Below are 18,828 nucleotides of genomic sequence, written 5' to 3' on the forward strand. Positions count from 1 at the left end.
AAAGAAAGTGAGCTTTTACAGGAATAGTTTGGCAGCTGGCGAGGCTCGCGGCGCTCCGCAGCAGTTTCATTCCTTTTTTGGCTTTGTTCTTGGTGCGTCAGGCAGAAGTGGCCGGCAGAAAGGAAACACACTTCATATCCTCACGGCCCCATCCCTCACTGCTTTACTGGCTCAGCATGAACACACTTCAAAGACCTTTTTGGCATGCATCAGGGTTTTTTTTTCTTCATCATCTTCTTCTTCTTCTTCTTCTTCTACGTACTTGTGTTACAGTTCTTTTTGGAATTAAAAAAAAATTGAAACAGGAGGCAGAGTCGCAAAAATAAATCGATGAATGGTGAGTTCAGGTTGGTCACGGAAGTTACAAATTCCAGCTCGAGGTGCAAATACATTTCTTTAGAAGTGTGTCACCAAAATCACAAGCTAAGAGGTTTGTTTCCTATCACATAGGCTGTCATTTCTACTTTTTATTCCAGCTGCAAGAGAGCGAGAGAAAGCAAGGCTTTCAAAACATCATAACTAAGGTAACGTGATGCAAAAGCCAGCTTTACTTTCATTTACAACTTGTCTTGTTAAATGCTGTCATTGCTGTTCTGAAATCTCCCCTATCGCAGCTGATAAATCTGCATCTGCAGGTAGAGCTCAACAAAAATCAGGGATCGGAATTTGGTCACAAAATTAGGGTCTTGTCAAGAACTTTGTAACTCTCCGGCTTTTTCTACAGAGTTTCGATGCAGATTCAAGAAATCTGTCATGGCTTGGCAGCTTTCGTCCTCCAAAACTACTTAGTGCAAGAAGATTATAATTATAGCCAAATTACAGCTGCATCTGAATCTGGTTTAAACATTCGCTTCATGCTTAAACGGTCAGTCTGGTCTTATTTCCAGCTGTGTAAATATTTTCATGTCCCACTTGAGAATTTGGATCAATCAAGCTACCAGCCAGAGATTGTCCAGAATCAGATCAGCCTCCAGCTTCCACTTTCAGAAATCTTTGACCACAAAGCTCAACAGAGTCGTCCCACCATGCATTGCTTCTTAATAATCCACCTGAGCTCAGCTGCTGATACCCTGACCTGTAGTTTCTGTAAATATCTCTCACAAGAAGCCTTCAGCAGATTTCCATTTGTCCCTTTTATTCTCCGTCCATATGTCAGAGCGGGGTCTAATTAGTAGGGAAGTTTTCCTGTGTCGCCACGCCAACAGTCCTGTGTTTTGCTGTTCTGCTTCGGGCCAACTGGCCCACAAAGCCGTTCGCTTCACAGAGAAAACACTTCAGCTCCTCTGTGTGCTGCTCCGACTGGAAGACGCAATTAATCTTCCGTCTCGGAAGCCTCTCTCCATCTCTTTGCCCCCTCTCTCCTGGAGGACTCGAGAAGCTGTAAACGGAGGAGGTCTCTTTGGGTCGGGTTTGTACATTCTTAACAAATTTGGAGGACGAAAGACGAGACAAAGAGCGATCCAGACTGGAATCTCCGTCACATTTCTGAAAGCATAATAACCAGACCGTGTAGCAGGCTGACGGTAACATCGCCGAGGGAGAGTTTTACAGCGCTGTGATGTTTCAGGCTCAGTGAGAAGCGCCAGATGCAGCAGCAGCATGTTGCTTTAATAAATGGAGACCCCGGCGTTGTAACAGGCCATGTTTGCTCTTTGTTGCCTACTTGAACTCTAACGGCCCACGTCGCATTTGGTTTGCAGTGTGGAACTCATTGTTCCACACTGCAAAAACACAATCTTACCACGATGTTTTGGTCTAGTTTTTAGTGCAAATATCTCAGTACACATGAAAGAAGACGAAACTAACCTACAAGTAACTTTTCAGCAGGATTAAGGAGCTTGTTTTAAGTGAATAATTACTTAAGATTAAAAGTTTTCCAAATGTTATAAGTTAAATTATCTTGTTCCATCGGCAGATTAATCCACTTATAACTAGTACTTTTTCCATCAATATTCAAAGAATTATTGACTTAAAATAAAACTCTCATAGTTTGCTGAAAAGCAACTTGTAAGGTACTTTTGTACTTGTTGACCTTTTATGTTTTTTGCAGTTCAGGACCAGAGCAAGTAAGCAGAGAGCCATTGAGGGATTTTTATCTGCCGTCTGATCCTGCCAGCTTTGCAGCTGGCCGTAAACGATGGAGCCGCTTTATTATCTTCGCCAGCTGAAGACAGGAAGCGAGCAGGAAGTTGTTGAGTGTACGTCGGCAGTAATGAGGGGTTTCCTTCTGTAAACAACAACAACGCGGAGACGACTAAGTCTCTGCCTGCGCGCCTCTAAAAGCAGAAGAGGGAGGGGGAGAGACTAGACTCCTGCCTTCAGCTTATAAAGCCAGCGTGTGTTTGCATTACACCTCCGAATATTTGTTTCTGCAAACACCTCTGTGGCTAGGTAACGCCGGGGGACTTTGCTATTCATAAATGATTTATGGTGGAAAGTGAAACCGGATTTGAGGGTCACAGTTTCTGTGGTGGGAATCGTGTACAGTTGAAGCCGCGACCCTACATGTGTTTAATTCAGATTTAAAACAAAGTAGAGCATAATTACAAAGTGGATTCCTGAAAGGCATGCTGCAAATTTATAGTACACCCCCTTTTACTCTGATACCCTCTAAATAAAACCCAACTGGATATTGTTCTGAGTTTCATTTGTGAGTATCAGGATCTACCACATAAAATCCAACTAAAAACATATTAGAAGTTTCTGGTTGCAAAACGATACAATGCGATACAGCAAGATTAAAATCCCCCAATCGCTGAAGATTAATCACATTATCATTGTGTTTAAACGCTGCCTTGCTGTCAGTGAGCATTGCGTCATCATGGCCGTGAGTCTCTGCATGAACTCGCCTGAAGTAGTAAAATCACGTTAATCTGTCACAGAGAGTGAACTCATACGTGAAATGACGTGCAGACTGATCGGTCGATGATGTCCGACCTCCCTCCGTCACCTGGTTCTGCAGAAATGTGTCACATCAGCAGCTTCTAGACGTTTGCTGAACAGAGCGACGTGTTTTATGACACATTTACTGTCAAAATACAGCTTATTGCCAATGAATTTTAGGATAGCTAGCTCCAAAGAGTAAAACAGAGCACTTTCTAGCTAAGACACTACAAAGACACAAAATCATACAAAGTATTAGCATAGCCTCGTTTTTAGTACAAATATCTTACTACACTTGAAATAAGACAAAACTCACTTACAAGTAACTTTTCAGAGATACTTTGTATGATTTTATGTTTCTGCAGTGAAAATTCAAAAGGATTTCTTGACCCTTGAACTTTTTCACATGATGCCAAGTTACAACTCCAAACTTCAGGATACTTTAATGGGATTTTACCCATCAGCCCAACTCAAAGCGGAGCGTAATTGTGATATGACATGTAAAACATCCAGTTTTAACTTCTTATTTAAGAAATGTGGCATGACTTTGTACTCCATAAACAAAAATCCAGAAGCCAGTCAACGAACTTAAATCACAAGAGATCAAAATCTAACTTTTCCAAAACTCTGTGTGGCAAAAAACCCAACAACTCCCAAGATGAAACAACAATGGAGGCAACATCACACTGTGAGGATCAGGCTTTTCAAAGCCAGTCATAGTTGTGAGGAAAAGATGGATGGAGCTAAAATGCAGAACAATCAAACCTGTGAAAGATTTGAGACTTCACCTTCTGCTTCCCATTGTTGCAGAACTTTGTGTTGGTCTGTCACGTAAAACCCAATAAAATACTTTGAAGCATCCATCTACAGTCCATTAGTCACTGCGTTCACATCTGCTGCGCCGTCTTACTCCAGCTTTTCTTCTTCTAAAGGGCTCAACTTACTCTCAACCCCACTCCTCCCTGGGTACCACCATCCATTCTTGCCTCCTCCTCCCCTTGCCCATGTCTATAATTGCACACACACCACATAAAATAGAAGCAGACTGTTTTCTCACCCCACCACCACACCCCTCCTCTCTTTTACAATCTTTAAAGTGAAGCACAGAGCTCTTTTCCAACAACTCACGGTCGCACACTTTTTCCCTGTCCTACTTTCTTTCTTTCTCATCTTACACCGTCGCCACCCCCTCCCAAGCTTCGTATGCGTTTTATATCTAGGCGTAAAACAGATGAAGGCTGCTTCATCTTCATCCATTCTCCTATTCCTATTCTCTGTCCAAGTGAGTTTCCTCTGCTGCAGGAATGCTGAAGACATTCTTCCTTGGATTGGAGTGGGAAAGAGATCGCCATCAAATGGGATTAACAGCAGGAGTGGAAGGAGAGGAAGAGGAGGAGGAGATGCAGAAAGTGAAGAAATCAGCCAGCAAACGAGTTGGAGCGCAGCAAGCCACGAGCTTTCTCACTCTGGAGAGTCTATTGTGTTAACTAATCCATCCGATTCCGCTGGGGAGCTCGGCAAACACACGAACCCCGCCACATAAACACAGTCTGAGTTTGTTACAGACACCAGTCTGGAGGGAGAATGGGTTTCTGGTGATGCTTTTCCCCTTCTGGTTTCCTCAGTCTGAACTGGCTCCCTCTTTATGAGCCTCACCTAAATGAATGGGTATCAAACTCAAGCCTCTGGGTGCTTCCAAAAACACCAGAGAGCCTCTTTGAACGCGCAGGATTTCAGCACAGGCCGAGGAAAGCTAAAATAATCTACATCATCATTTGGTAATTTGGATTTCTAAAAAAAAAAAAAAAAGAAGACTATGAATAATAAAAATGAGAAATAAAAGGAGATAACATTTTTGAAAACGTTCCTCTACTTGATGTGAAACTCTTAAAAAGTTACAGAAAAGCACATTTCCCTCCCTTTCTCTCATTCCAACCCAAAAGTCTAAGTAATGCTGTGAGAATAAACTCCCAGTTGACACAAGAGAATAATAAAAGGAAAGTAAAAGTCTACCTTTAGCGGGATGATCTTCGGTGTGAATGAACCGCTGCAGCGTCTCAGTGTTGCTCTGCCAGGTACAGAGCGGCTTTTATAGCTGCGGGCAGCCAGACAGTGACACAGGCCGCCTCCCTGCCTTTCTCTCACTCTCTCTCTCTCTTTCTTTTTCTCTGCATGAGTCAGTCGCTCTGTGGGCTCCTCCCCTCCACAGTGTGAGCACACACTGCCAGAAAGCAGCTGCTTACAAAAACCATCAGCATGTATTACAACAACTTAAAACTTTTTAAAGTTTGAGACGTTTTGAACTGCCAGCAAGTAAGTAGACATAAGAAAGACTCGCCAATTAAAACAACTTGACTAGAAGGACGACTGTGGAAAGAGATTTAGAGACAAAGCAAGATATTAAAAGGGCAGTATTATGTAAAATCAACTTTTTGAGTTTTATATCATGTTATAATGTTGTTCCCTGATCAAAAACACACCCGAAGTGTGGCCTTGATTCTTTCATGCATGTTTGAGAAATCCTTTAGTCTCCCCTGGTTCAAAATTTACTTGTTCAAAACGCCTGGATGGACCTAGCTCCGCCTTCGAGGACAAAGCTCCTCCTCAGCTTCTGTCTCACAGAGCAATTTCCCCACACAGCTCCTTCAGACTAGCCAGCAGCAACTAGCAAATTGAGGATCTGCTGAGCTCATTATAGGAGCTACAGCGCAGTGACACGCTGGTAAAAATGCTGTTAAAGGGTTAATAGGGGAGCCATGTTGTGATGACTTCCACAAGGCACAGTCTCAGAAAGAGCACGAATTTTTCATTTCAAAGGGTTAAACTACAAAGAAATTTTTCTTTTAAGTTATATTTGATATATACAATATTTTTTAAACAACTGAGGTTAAACAATTACCTGATTGTGCTATAAAATGGGACTATTTGCCTGAAAAACACATAAGAAGGTAGTTTGAGTTTTATGTTGAAAAAAATGCTTAAGTTGTTAACATCTGATTGACAGAAAATATTTTATTAAATGAAGGTGTTTTCAGTTACCATGAATGCAGAAAAGTTGCTCCTGGATGCTAAAGCTAACAGCTAATCCCAAAGGGATTTAACATCCACACTTTTTATGTAGTTTTAATCAAAAGCTGCATTTCTGTGGTATTGTCATTTTCTTTTACCACCAGTAAATGACAGAGATTGTTTTCGTCCAATCAGATGAAAAAAATTAACCTATCATAACCAACAAGTCAAAATACTTCACAGAAATTACAAAATAAAACTGTACGATGAGAAAAACACAAGAAAACTTCATACACATGAATTTTGTAGCGTAATAATATGCATAGCAAACAAATGCGCGTACTTTTACATTTCTACATTTCTTGAGCTACTGTATGATGTCACGTTCCTGCCACTTTTGAAAACCCGGCTAAACCAAAGTTTGTTTCCATTCTAAATATTCTTTATCCTTTACATAAATAAGCATCTGATTCAGTGATGCTTTTTTAAAGGTTTATAAGCTAATGTTCATATAAGGGACCTTTTTTTGAGACCGACGTTTTAAGACCGTAGAGTACGCTTTAATTTTGACCAATATCAGGCTAGCCATTAGCCTCTTCATTCAGTATAAACCCAGGTGACTCGTCTACGGTAGTTAAGATGTTTGCTGCTTCCAGAAAACCTCACTTCAAGGATTTTGGACTAACCCTTTAATCATCAGAGAGCTTTGGTTTGAATTAGCTCTCCGTTATTATCACCCCTCATATGTTAGAGGTGTGTATGAAGACGTTATCTACGTGTCCAGCACACGGAGCACAATAGCTTTATGCAGTGTGTGTTGTTTTAGGGTGTGGGAATAATAAAAGAGCCCGACTCTCTGCTTGGCGTGTGTGAGCACTCCCATCCTGACCGCATAGTTCTGCTTTATATTCACACAAGTATTTCCACGAGAATTTCTCAAGAGAAGGATTTTCTTCCTCATTTTTGAGCCATGAAGCAAAGTTCTTGTTATTAGGAATTTCTCATTTCTATTCTGGTGTGTTATGACTCTATTTTTAGAGCCGGCGCGTTCCAGGCTGGCTGATGAGTCACGGCAGAACCAGTGGAAGGTGGGAGAACTGGGATGCACTCCAGTGGGGTGTTTTATGTGCCCAGTCTAGTTACCGGTGGGAGGTCAGACAGCCACTCGGGGAGGTCTCGTTCCACTACGGAGCGAGTCATACCTCTGATTCACGGACTCTGAGGGGCGAATCACTGCGAGTCCCGTCTGTGTTTGTTCTCGGTGACAGCCGTGTCATGAGAGTGGAGTGTGTTCCCATTACGGAGCCCTCTAATTGAGATCCACAAGTGGGAGTTGTGTGGTCAACCAACTGAGATTGTCTACTGGCAGATAAGCCGCATTTACCACTTTGAGCTGATCACAGAATTATTGATCTCAGAAGGAAAAAATGTCGCCCTCGCTCTGTGTTTACATGGTCCAGAAGTATTCACACCCCGCAGACCTTAGCTTTTTTTTTCATGTTACAGTCACAAGCTTCGATGTGTTGTTGGGATTTTTTGAGTCTGGACCTTAACAAAGCATGTGTTGTAACATGTTTTCTACATGTTACATATAAATAAAAAATGTGCATCGTGCATTTGTATTCAGCCCCAGAGTCAGTATTTTATTGAATCTCATTTCCGCCATGAAAGAAAGAAAAAAAAAAAACTAACAGAAAGTCACATTTTCAACTTTCAAAGTCATAATTCTGACTGAATCTCAAATAATTTTTACTTTCAGTCATTTTTACTTGTGAGGAAAAAAATCTGTTTCATGACTTTGGATCTCATTAAAGACTGAAAGTCCAAATTATGACTTTATACCTTATAATTATAATTGAAAGTTGAATTTATGACATTTTATCTTAAAATTTTGACATTAAAAGTTCAAATTCTGACTTTATTCTTGTAATTATGACATTTATTCCAGTAAATTTGACTTTAGAATTGGAAATTGTGACTTCCTGTTGGGCGTTTTGTTTTCATGGCAGAAATGGGATTCCATAGTATTTAATGGAACTGCTTTTTGCTACAGTTATTTTAGCCCATAGATTTATGCAAAATATCTTTAACTCAGTCAGACTGGATGAAGAGTATTTGTGAATTTTGGTTTCAATATCCAGGCACAGACACATCATTTCATGTATGTTTCTATCATGTCACCTAAACCATTTTGTTGTGGCTCTGGCTGTATGTTTAAAGCTGCTGTCCTGCTACTAGTTGAAACTTGTAGCATCTTGTAAAAGATTCCAGCCCAGTGTAAAATCTTTTGCAGCTTTTATTGTGACATCCTTATGACACAATAAGAGTCATTTTGCAGCACAATCAAGTAACTATGTCACCATCAGTTGTTATAAGAATGTTGCATTCTTCAAATATGACTTAAAAGAAATTGGACGTTCAAATTGGGTCTCTGTCTCTTTAAAAACTCCTGCTCTTTCTGAAACTCCACCTTCAGGAAGTCATCACAACATGGCTCCTCTGTTAACCCTTTAACCACATTTCTACCAGAGTTTCACTGAGCAGTAGCTCGTATTATCAGCTCAGCAGATGCTGAGTTCCAACAGGTGTTTGCTAATTGCTGCTGGCTAGTTTGAAGGAGCTGAGTGGAGGAGTCTGGTGGAGGATTGCTCTGTCAGGGGGAAAGTTGGAAACTGTAGCTTTGAGGATGAACTCCATCTCAAAGGCGGAGCTATGTCCACTAAGGTGTTTTGCACAGCTGAATGGTTGCCATGGAAAATTAAAGGATTTCTCAAACATGCATGAAAGAATCAAAAGCAAAACTCCAGGTATGTCTTTGATGAGGAAACAACATTATGACATGATTTAAATTTCAAAAACGTTGGTTTTACATAATACTTTCTCTTTAATAAGCTCTGTCCCTTATGAAATAAACTCAAATTCAAGGTGCTTTATGTTGGTGGGTGTTTATCTGTGCGTTTTACACCCAGCAGTGCTTTCTACTGGGGAGGGGACTCTGAGGTAGTTTAGTTTCCATGCTGTCAGCTCCCCAAACACACACTCTGCCTCGTCTCTCGCTCCCCTCACATCCCAGCGCTCGTCCTTTCATCACTCCCTCTCCTCCGGCTCGTCTCTCTGAAGGTCAGCTCCCACAGCTCTCTTCCTTATTTGGAGAGTTTCTTCATTCCACTCAGGTCATTCTCGCCTCCCCGACCAATCCAGCGGTTTGTTGATCTGCCGTCTCAGCCAATCCCGTGTCTCCCATGTCCTTTTATAGACTGGCCCCCCTTCCCTAGCTGCCGAGGTCCATGTGAAATTATCTTCATCCCTGCTTCCCTCGAGCCTCCTGCGACTTCTTTTCACTTTTTATTCGATTTTACGGACCTCACTCCCAACAAAACGAGAGCCAGCTTCCTGTCTGCCTTTTTCCAAACACCGCTAATCAAAACCCAAGCATGTGGCCTTGTAAGGTGTTCGGCGGCTTCTAATTAGATGTACAGTGGCGACAACCCATTTGTGAGAAGCCTGCCGTCTTGGCTCTACACGCATGTTTCCTGCCTTCTACAAAACCACAAGCAACACCTCGACAGGAAAGTGACTGTTAATACTTCATTAGAGTTTGCACCTCGTAAACACAAACAAACTGCTGAGGGGAAGCTCTGAGTCACAGAGCAGATATGCGACAGATCCTGGCAACCGAAGCCTTTTGCTCAGAAAAAATAAACAAGACAAAGAATATTCAGCAGACTGAGTGAACGACCTCCGCTTCTTTAAAGAAAAAAACAAAATGTAGGAGGAAAATCTTCTGCTGAAACTCCACAGTCTGTGTTTGTGTGTGAAAATGGTGAGTTTGCTGTTCCCCAGATGGCAGCCTCTGTGGAGCTGAAGAGGTCTGGAAACTACTGCAGGAATCATTTCATCTCAGAGGTATGGCCGTTATGTCAACGGACCTGGATTGAAAGTTATGAGGTCAAGCTGCAGGCAGCAGGGGCCATGTTAAATTTGATTAGGACATTCTTGGCCTTCATCACGACTGTGTTTATGCATTGACCTCGTCTTCATTTGCTGTGTTGTGACCAAATCAATCTTTAACTTGAGCTCAAGAATGTTCTCTCTGGGTTCTAATCGTTCAGCTTCTTCCACTCTAGGAGCGCAGACAGACATTAGAGGACAATTGGATTGGAATAATGTTTTTGTAAAGTTTGTATCAGAGAGGTGAGAGACGACACGTTTAAATTGTATTATAATGCTGCCACCATCGTGTTTCACAGCAAAAACATCTAGGGACAACACAAAAACATTTCCTTCTCTCTTATTTACTTCATGGTCTGGCTTCTTCTTCATCTTTCTCGAACAAAAAATTTTTTTTAGACCCACATGTACGTTGTAATAAATCGATACTTTGGCCAGCTTAAGTTTGGCCTAGTCCAAGCAATATCCATTACATTTTCTGAACAGAAAATCTTTTCATTTGCAAAAATAAAATGCCTCTGTGTATAACTCTTTGGTTCCTTCCTTGTGCTCTCTTAAAGTGGGTCTATAGGTGATTTGCTGAGGTTGCAGTGTTTTCTTGAAATATGATTGGGAAGTTTACAGCGGCACGCAAGATGTAAATACCGAGGAGAGAGAAATAGAGTGGCTCTGGCGATGCCTGCGCTCCATTCACACAAACAAATCTGTGCCTTTTCTCTCCAAGGCTGCTCTTTAAATATCATCTCCAAACTATTTATAAATCAGGTTCAGGGGCTGCAAAACTGTATACATTCGCCTGTTTGAGTTAACTTCCTCCCCCCATGTCTGGTTTCATGTAAGCCACCCAAGTTCTGTAGATTACAATCAGTCATTACCTCAGTATCCATGCAGCCAAAGAGCAAGAAAAAAAAAAGACCTGAATGATTGCCGGAACACCAGGATAAGTGCAGCAAATGAAAAAAAAAGGCTAAATTGAGGTTCTGCTAAGTGCTAAAGAGTGCCTGTTTTTCATCATGCAGGCTAAAAGAGAACACACTGCGGTGCTGCGTCAAAAACAAACCCACAGCTACGCCGCTAGTGAGACTTCAGCGCGGACACAAAAAGCACTTTGTGGAGCGAAATCCGTGCAAGAGAATCATTTCGACTGTCAGTGTTGATTCCTGCTCTGATGAAAGAGAGATTAAGCAGAGGAATGGATAATTGTTGCCTCTGATTCTTGGGCCCACAGAGACGCCCACCCAGACGTTAGAACGTACCAACCTATAATATAATGCTCAGGCAGCGTTTTGCTGGCTGCACCTTTATCGTTTTGCTCCAGTTGTATACCTCCTAATTTGTCAAATGCTTCCTTTTATTCAGAGTGTAAAGTTTTTACATGTTCTATCATTTAACAGAGTAGTAATATTTACCGGGTTCAAATATCTGCAAGGTTTTGTCACATTAAATCCACAAACTAAAATGAATTTCATTTGGATTTCATGTGATAAGCCGACACAAACTTATCAGAACTTATCAGACCATAAAAATTGTGAGGTGTTCTCAGAGCAAAGAAAGAACACAAATCAGAACTTCAGCTCTAAGACTTATGTTTTTAAAATGTGGAAACCAAGTTACCTTCCACAATTCTGCACAACTTTGTGTTGGTACATCTTATAAAATCTCATTACAATACATTAATGCTCGTGGTGGTAACTTGACAAAATGTGAAACAGCTTTTGACTTTAGCTCAAGAATATTCTGAAAGCTCAGAAACTAGAAAATCCCAGCTGTTGCTTTTATTAGGATCTTATTGAAGCAACAAGCAGGACAACCTCAAAGTTGATCAAGTGTTAAAGCCAAGATTTTTCTTTCTATAATAAAGTTAACAGAAGAAATAATGGAACATCTTTTGCTTCACGTTGAAAACAATATCAAATAATCCTATAACTCTAGCCAAGATTATTGCAAACGATCAATATTGGTATTGTAACGGCAGCAGTACACCATCACAGCAGAATGTTAATAATAATAAAAACACTGCAGTGAAATCTTACTAACAGGAGCTGTGATCAAGGTCGGTGTCGATTCCTCATCCTGAAACACAAACATGTGCTCACATGTGAATCGGAGCGACCAGCTCCAGGTGTTATCTGCCTGTCGTAATGCGACTTTATGTTCATGAGGTGAGTGTTCAGGTGAACGCTGAGCAAAATAAAAGCAATCTGATGTCTTGCATCATGAAAACACAGCTCAGCTTATCCAACAGGGTCATAAATCTCCAGAGTGCCGTCTCCGTGGCCGCGTCTTTGCCTCACAATGCTCGAAAGCTGTTTCATTCAGTAGCAATGCTCTCCTGTTTTCCTGCCAAGCTCACACAATTAAACTGGCCTCCAACAACAAGATAACTTCTGGTTGGATGACAAAACACACAAGCTCCCAGCAGCAGGGTTAGGTTAAGAAAACATTCTTCTCCTTTGTGTGCTTAAACCCTGCAGCAGTTTCTGAGAAGAAAGCACTGTCTCTATAGAAAAGTGTTGCTTGTTCATTTTATCCTGCAATCAGCAGCCTGTGAATTTGTGAATCAATGAATGAATCAAGGTGTCATTTCGGACTAACGCACACACCTTAAAACATTATTATTGGCTATGCTTAGAAACACTGAAATGATCTGGGGGGTGGGGGAGGGGAAGGCAGTCAATGAGAAACTCCTGTCTTTCCCAACATGTGGTAAAGTCATTGGTTTCTCTCCAGACTTGTGCCTTAGCTCTTATCCAAGCAGAGAATCTGAGTCTCTCCCTGGGAAGTATGAGTTCAGCTTTCACTCCATTCCTGCGCCGATATCTGTTCTACAGCCCACCAAAAAAATAAAAATAAAAAAAGTCAGCAGGTCTGTTTTCATCCAGGTCTCCCGCAGCACGTCCCTTCCTCTCAAGCTTGCTCCATAACCCTCAACATTACTCGAGCCAAAAAAAAAAAAAGAAAAAAAAGAAAAAGAAATCGCAGGTTTTCTGTCTGTTAATACTGCGAGCTGAGAAGCCATTTTTAAGTCAATCAATGGACTGTCTTAATGAGTCAAGTTGTTCGTAAGTAAAAGCTTTACACTCAAAAAATCAATAACAACATATGTATTGTGATGAATATCAGTAAATAATATGTCTGGCACAATATTCAATAATTTCACTGAACTCTGATCCACAACCCCGCAGCATTCTGGGAGATGTAGGCAGAAGAAAGGGTTTAGCTTTTCAGACTTATCAGTATTTCAGATATTTAGATCAAAAAACTCATCAATAATTATCTCTAGTTGTTTTATGTGAAATTCTTGTATCATATTATGTTTCCAGCCATATTGTCCAGTGATGGATAGGTACATTAATAAAAAAAAGTCCAAAAAGAATAAACTTCATATTAAAATGAATGCCATCAAAAAGTATTTTCACCCCTAGTTTTCTTCTATTTGTACTTTTTTCCACTTTAATATGTTTTAGATTAAACTAACTTTAATTTCAGAGAATGAAAACTTCAATAAATACAAAACGCATTTCACAAATGATGCTGAAAAAAAGTATCCAAACCAACCTAGCTACATGTGAAAAAGCACATTTCTAATAATACCTAATTCTAAGTCCAGCCTTCAGTAATAGCTGGTACTGTCTCTTTTTTAATCACTGGGGAAACTGAATCAACATTTTGTTGTAACACTTTCTTTCATCCAATCTGGAGAGTTTCCTGGTTTCAACCACACCTACGTGTCTCAGTTGGATTTATGTCCAGGTTTTGCGTGGGCCTCTCCAGAACTTTCCTTCTTTTTTGTGCTATTCAGAGTTGGGTTTGCTGTTATGGTAAGTCAAACATGCTTAAGCTTAAGACTACTGGATACTCTCCCTTGGGATTTTTATGTTACAAAACAACAAGAAATTAAATCAATATCTGGTCTCTCCAAACATCCCTCTCGCTGTTTACCCACCAGAACAGCAGTGGCTTGTTTGTCCCCCACAGCGTGTAAGCCAAATGAACGACAGATTTAAAATCAGTGTTTTATCTTCCCTTACAGTTTCTCTGAGTGGTGTGACTGACTTTGTCCTCAGACTATTACACTGACAGCTCCATTAGCTCCATCATGCAGTTAAACTAACACAGGTACAATACAAAGTGATTATGTGAAAAAAGCAGGAATTAGCTCCCTTCATTCACTGGTGCTAGTTTTTACACAAAGAAGTGTAGAATCATACTCATTACTTCAGAATGTGCTTTTCAATTAGGGTCATTTGTTAGAGTCAAACAGCCTTTAAGGGTGGGATTACACATGCTTTTTGTTAAACCCACATTTCTGGCTTTAAAAAGCTTTTTTAATTGTTCTGATGTAATATTCTAACACTGAATGTCCTGTTTACACAGGAAGTCATTGTATTTAACAGAAAATACCTTAAAAACAGTCAGTCTAGTTAATACATTTAAAGTCTTCTACTTGCTGAACTAAATTACTCAAATAAATGAACTTTTCAATTATAGTCTAATTTATGAAATTGGTCTATAGACTGTTTTAGTGGAACAATCTTTCTAAAAATTGCTGACATTTTTGTCTCTCTGATCATAATCCTGCAACAAACAAGCAATAGCCACTGTGATGTAACACAGACAGGCCGGGGATGCCACAGAGCGCTTTTAAATCCCGGAGTAGAGTGCTAGTCTGTTAGGTTGTGTGTTGCTGTCAGACACCACATCCCCCCCCCCCCAAACCCCCCAACTTCCTCTCCCTCTCTGAAACAAATAACTCTTGCCCTTATTAACTGGAAGTGGGAAGCTGTTAAAACCGTATTGTACTGGACAGCCATCGTGTTACACATCACTACCCAGGGATGGTGGTCTGCATGTAGGATCATCACTCTTCACCAACATTAAGCCAAGCTGATTTGTTGTACTTGTGCTCTTTCCCACCTTCTTACACACAAAATACATGTTGTAAAAATAAGGATACATGCCCTTAGGATGAGTGTGGCTAACTCAGATAAAAACATCCTGTTTATAGTGAGCGTTCCCTAGCAGCTGACTGAGAAGAAGCCTGCAGACGACGTGCCGCACAACAAGCAGGATCTGATAGAACTGAAAAGCTTCAAATTGGTTACAGTCGGCCACTGTTCATAAGCGCAGCGTTGCAGAAACATGACCTTTGGTTAATGGCGGCGCTGCTGTTTTCATTAAGCAAGGAAACAATGTAATGAGGCAGAAGATGGGGGGGCTACGCTAATTTCTTCGACGTCGGAGGCTGATTGTTTCAGCGCCTCGTGCGTTTTGTTATGGAAAAATAACACAAGTGTTTAAGCCAATAAGGGGGGAAAAAAACCTGAACATCCTGGCCTTATTATCTGTAAAAAAATAAACAGATAAGACTTTTCGTTGTGCAGGGTTTGTCACGCAACTAAGTCAGATGTTGTGCCTTGTCCAAAGTATGCAGTCATAATATAACTCCGGTGAATTATTAATCCTATGTTTAATGGGGCGGCTGTAAACGTAGCTCTACGCACGAGGTCATTTTCTTAATCTCTAACTTTCTCATATGTAACCTCCTGAATTCACACAAAAGGTTCCTAAAAATGTCCATTTCGGAGCTAAATAAAAAGAATTATCAAAAGTTGATAATTCCATTGTGCTTTTGCTAACGTATTCTCCATAACCACAGATAAATGCTGCGTACAGCATCACAGACACAACAAAATAATTACCTGCCGTTTTCAGTCTTCTCCTCAATATTGTCAGCTCTGGAAGCACAGAGTTATCAAGTCACAACGTTTTCAGTACATGTATGCACCCATAAGCAGCAATCTGGAGCGCATGCAGGGACAAACGGGCCGAACTGCGAGAGCCGAGATTTATAGCAAAGTGATCATCAGCAGCAGCTGGGCAGAGGTTCAAATGTCTGATTTAGGTAGAAAATTTATGTTTTTTGTTAAAACTCAACATAAAAGGTTAAAGTTCCTCCTGCAACCATGGCTAAAAGGGATCAAGCTACATGTTTCAGCTTTTAAAAAAGTGGTAGACAAAATTTAAAGGGATAGTTCAGATTTTTTTTTTAAAGCACTTTTTGGTGAAATTATTAGCAATAACAGTTTTTAAAATTGTACTAAAAAATGTTAAATTGCAGTGAGTTGTAGAAATTTAAATAAAACCCTGGAATATGCTAATAGCTAATCATACGAGTTCAGTAAACGAGAATTTACTTTGTTTCCCAACAGGCTGTCATCTGCGTATCAAGGTCACAGGTATTGCTGTGCTTTTCCAGGTGTCATCATTAATCTCAAGAAATTTCACTGGACTCATGATCAAATGATCATGAGTCCATGATCATTTGATCATGGACCACGTTATTTTGTCTCCCTCAAAATAACGTCACAGAGTTTCAACAGAGTTGTTCCAGACTTAATAAAGTCGATTGCGCTCTCACTTGGTGTCGCTTCCCTTTCTCTCTCTTAGTCGCCCCATCATTTAGTCATGGCACCTTTTTGCACTGACTCAGCAGTAGAGCACACAGTCATGATGTCTTCAAGCGTGGAAGAGTTTAGGATATGTTTGTTTGTGATATGTCATTGTTACTAAGGAATCATTTTTTCAAGCCTTAGTTTTTAACATTTTCAGGAAAGAATATTCTAGAAAGGACTATCACTGTCTGGAAGCAGAGAGTTAATCCAGGTTGCAAGTATCCATTCAGTACGTTAAAAGTTATGCAAGCTGAGAAAAATTATTACTTTTATATGCATTCAGTCTTCTATAAACTCCTGGCAAAATGAAATCTGTTGTGGAACCATTATTGATGGTAACTTCATAGAGCTGAACTTTAAAAACATCTGAACTATTCCTTTAACGTCATTAGGTTTGATCTTCCATCTTTTATGGAACAGAACAATATTTATCACTTACTCAGAATATCACACAATGTACTGAAGAGAAAACCAACAGTGTCTCACTTGCCAACAAATCAAAAGAAAAATCCTGTAATGTCTGGAAAACAAACAGAGTAGCTACTTTAATGAATAACTTCAAACCAGTAACGGAACCAATCTGCAAATATTCAAGCATGTATCAGCGAGGCATCCGGAAAGCCCGAGGGATTAAAAGGCCAACCACATAATGGTTTATTCTGAATGTGGGGTTCGGTTGCACATCAAATCTCTCTTCCTCACGTCTTTCCTTTTCTCCTTATTGTCCTCAGTTTTTCACTTTATTCTTTCAATAAAAAAAGGAAAGGTGTGGTAGGATGGTTAAGACGAGGCCTGATTACTACAGAAAGAAAACCATTTGCTGCTCAGCTCTTCTAAAATGACAGCGACACTCTACCTCGGGAATCAAAAACACAATAGCCGTACCGTGGGACGGGCATGCACAGCGAGGTCACAAGGATACAATGGGAGCCATCCAGAAAAAGCACAGAGATCTGTTACAGACACAAGCTGCGTTTCCACTGACCTTAAATTCGCACAAATTGGAATTACGAAAACAAATTTGTTTAATGGAAACAAAGACATTTTGGGGAAAAAAAATAGATACAAAGTTCTTGGTAGCTTATTGGCCATATTGAAGTTAGTGCATTTTGTAAAACTGCAATGGAAACACTTTTGTCTCATCACACAAGTCATGTGATCAACAGCCGGATGTTACCACCGGTGGAAAAGACAAAGAAGACAACAGGAAGTGGGAGGAGGATGGCGGCGCAATGTTTTTTTAATGACCTGTCATGTGAACAAACTTATGTGATTTTAATTGCTTTTCTTTTTTAATGGAAACACAGCAATTGTGAAATTGTTCTTTTTTTTCACCGTTAGAATATCGACAAACTTTTGTGCAGATTTGTAATGGAAACGCAGCTACGGACACTAACATAAAGATAATGCTTTTCTTCTCCAAAAGGTCTGGGATTGTCCCGTTTACCCTTTTCACAAAGCAGAGAGACACCATCATTTCCCCCTCAGACCTGCTAACCAACCTTTCTCTGGGAGGCAGCCATAAGAGGAATGACAAGTACTCACAGTTTTGGTTTTGGCTTGGTAGGGATTGGGGGACCATCTTTCCCGGGGGATGGAGACAGCTTGCCCTGGCTCGGAGGAGAATCTGGTACGATGTGGGCTTGACTGGAGGGCGTGACCTGGATGTCTGCTGCCGCTGGTTCTGACAGCAGCAGAGGAGGAGGTGGCGGGGGGAGCGGGGTGTCTTTAGGTAAGCTTGGAGGTGACGGTGGGTGTTGGCCGTTCTGTAGAGGTTCCAGCCCTCTCTCCTTCTCCCCGTCTTCCACCTCCGAGTTAATTTGCACCAGAGGTGGAACGGATGCACCGGGCCACATCTCCAGCTCTTTGATACAGAACGCGTCTAAACCGGGCTGAGGCAGCGCCTTAGGTGGCAACTCCAGGAGGCTGATCTCGGTGGGTGGTGGCGAAGGAGGAGGAGGTGGAGGAGGGAAGGAGGCCGCATCCTCAAATCCTGAGCTATCGCCAGACATGCCGTTACTTGATGAGTCCTCAGCTGTTGGGGGAAGCAAACAGTGGAAAGTGTTTTTATTTATGTATTTTTCTAACTTGATATTTAGTTCTCTCTGGACCAGCACATACCATTACTGAGTGGAAATTGAACACAAACACAGTGAATCACAGCTGGTCTGATATGGGGCGACAGCTGGGTCCAGTCAGGCTGATGCAATTCCTGTTTATTCAGCCTTTCCTTTACGCTGTGTGGTGAATCCTGCACTGTACTAACAGCTCTGTCTGTGATAATATACACAGAAATAGTTGTGTCTAGTTTAACTCTCTTTTTCTATACAGACTTAACATAATTAAGTAACATCTGAGGAGACGGTCACAGAGATAATATGAGTAAACCCAACCCGCTCCATCTTCAGGAAACAACTACTGAGGTTAGCTGGATTTTAGCATTATGGCCATGGAAAAGTTCCTAAAAATGACTCAAATAACTGAATTTTATTTTAGATGTTCAACCTTCAGTTAAAACCTTAAATTAAGA

At 40.8% G+C, this 18,828-nt stretch overlaps 1 protein-coding gene across 5 annotated transcripts in view; it reads right to left on the reverse strand.

Annotated features, from left to right (window-relative positions):
• The window catches only part of palld (palladin, cytoskeletal associated protein), a 67,487-nt gene that overhangs the window by 17,229 nt on the left and 31,430 nt on the right, over positions 1–18,828 (reverse strand). For 3 of the 5 annotated variants that reach the window (XM_008407512.2, XM_008407511.2, XM_008407508.2), the window contains exons 10-11: positions 17,844–18,336; positions 15,546–15,581 (exon numbers count right to left, since the gene is read on the reverse strand). In XM_008407512.2, coding sequence (XP_008405734.1) covers positions 15,546–15,581; positions 17,844–18,336 — 529 coding nt within the window. The remainder of the gene's footprint in view (positions 1–15,545; positions 15,582–17,843; positions 18,337–18,828) is intronic. The other 2 variants (XM_008407509.2, XM_008407510.2) reach the window with 2 other exon arrangements.

Source organism: Poecilia reticulata, linkage group LG4 (assembly GCF_000633615.1).
Source record: "Poecilia reticulata strain Guanapo linkage group LG4, Guppy_female_1.0+MT, whole genome shotgun sequence".
Lineage (NCBI taxonomy): Eukaryota > Metazoa > Chordata > Actinopteri > Cyprinodontiformes > Poeciliidae > Poecilia > Poecilia reticulata.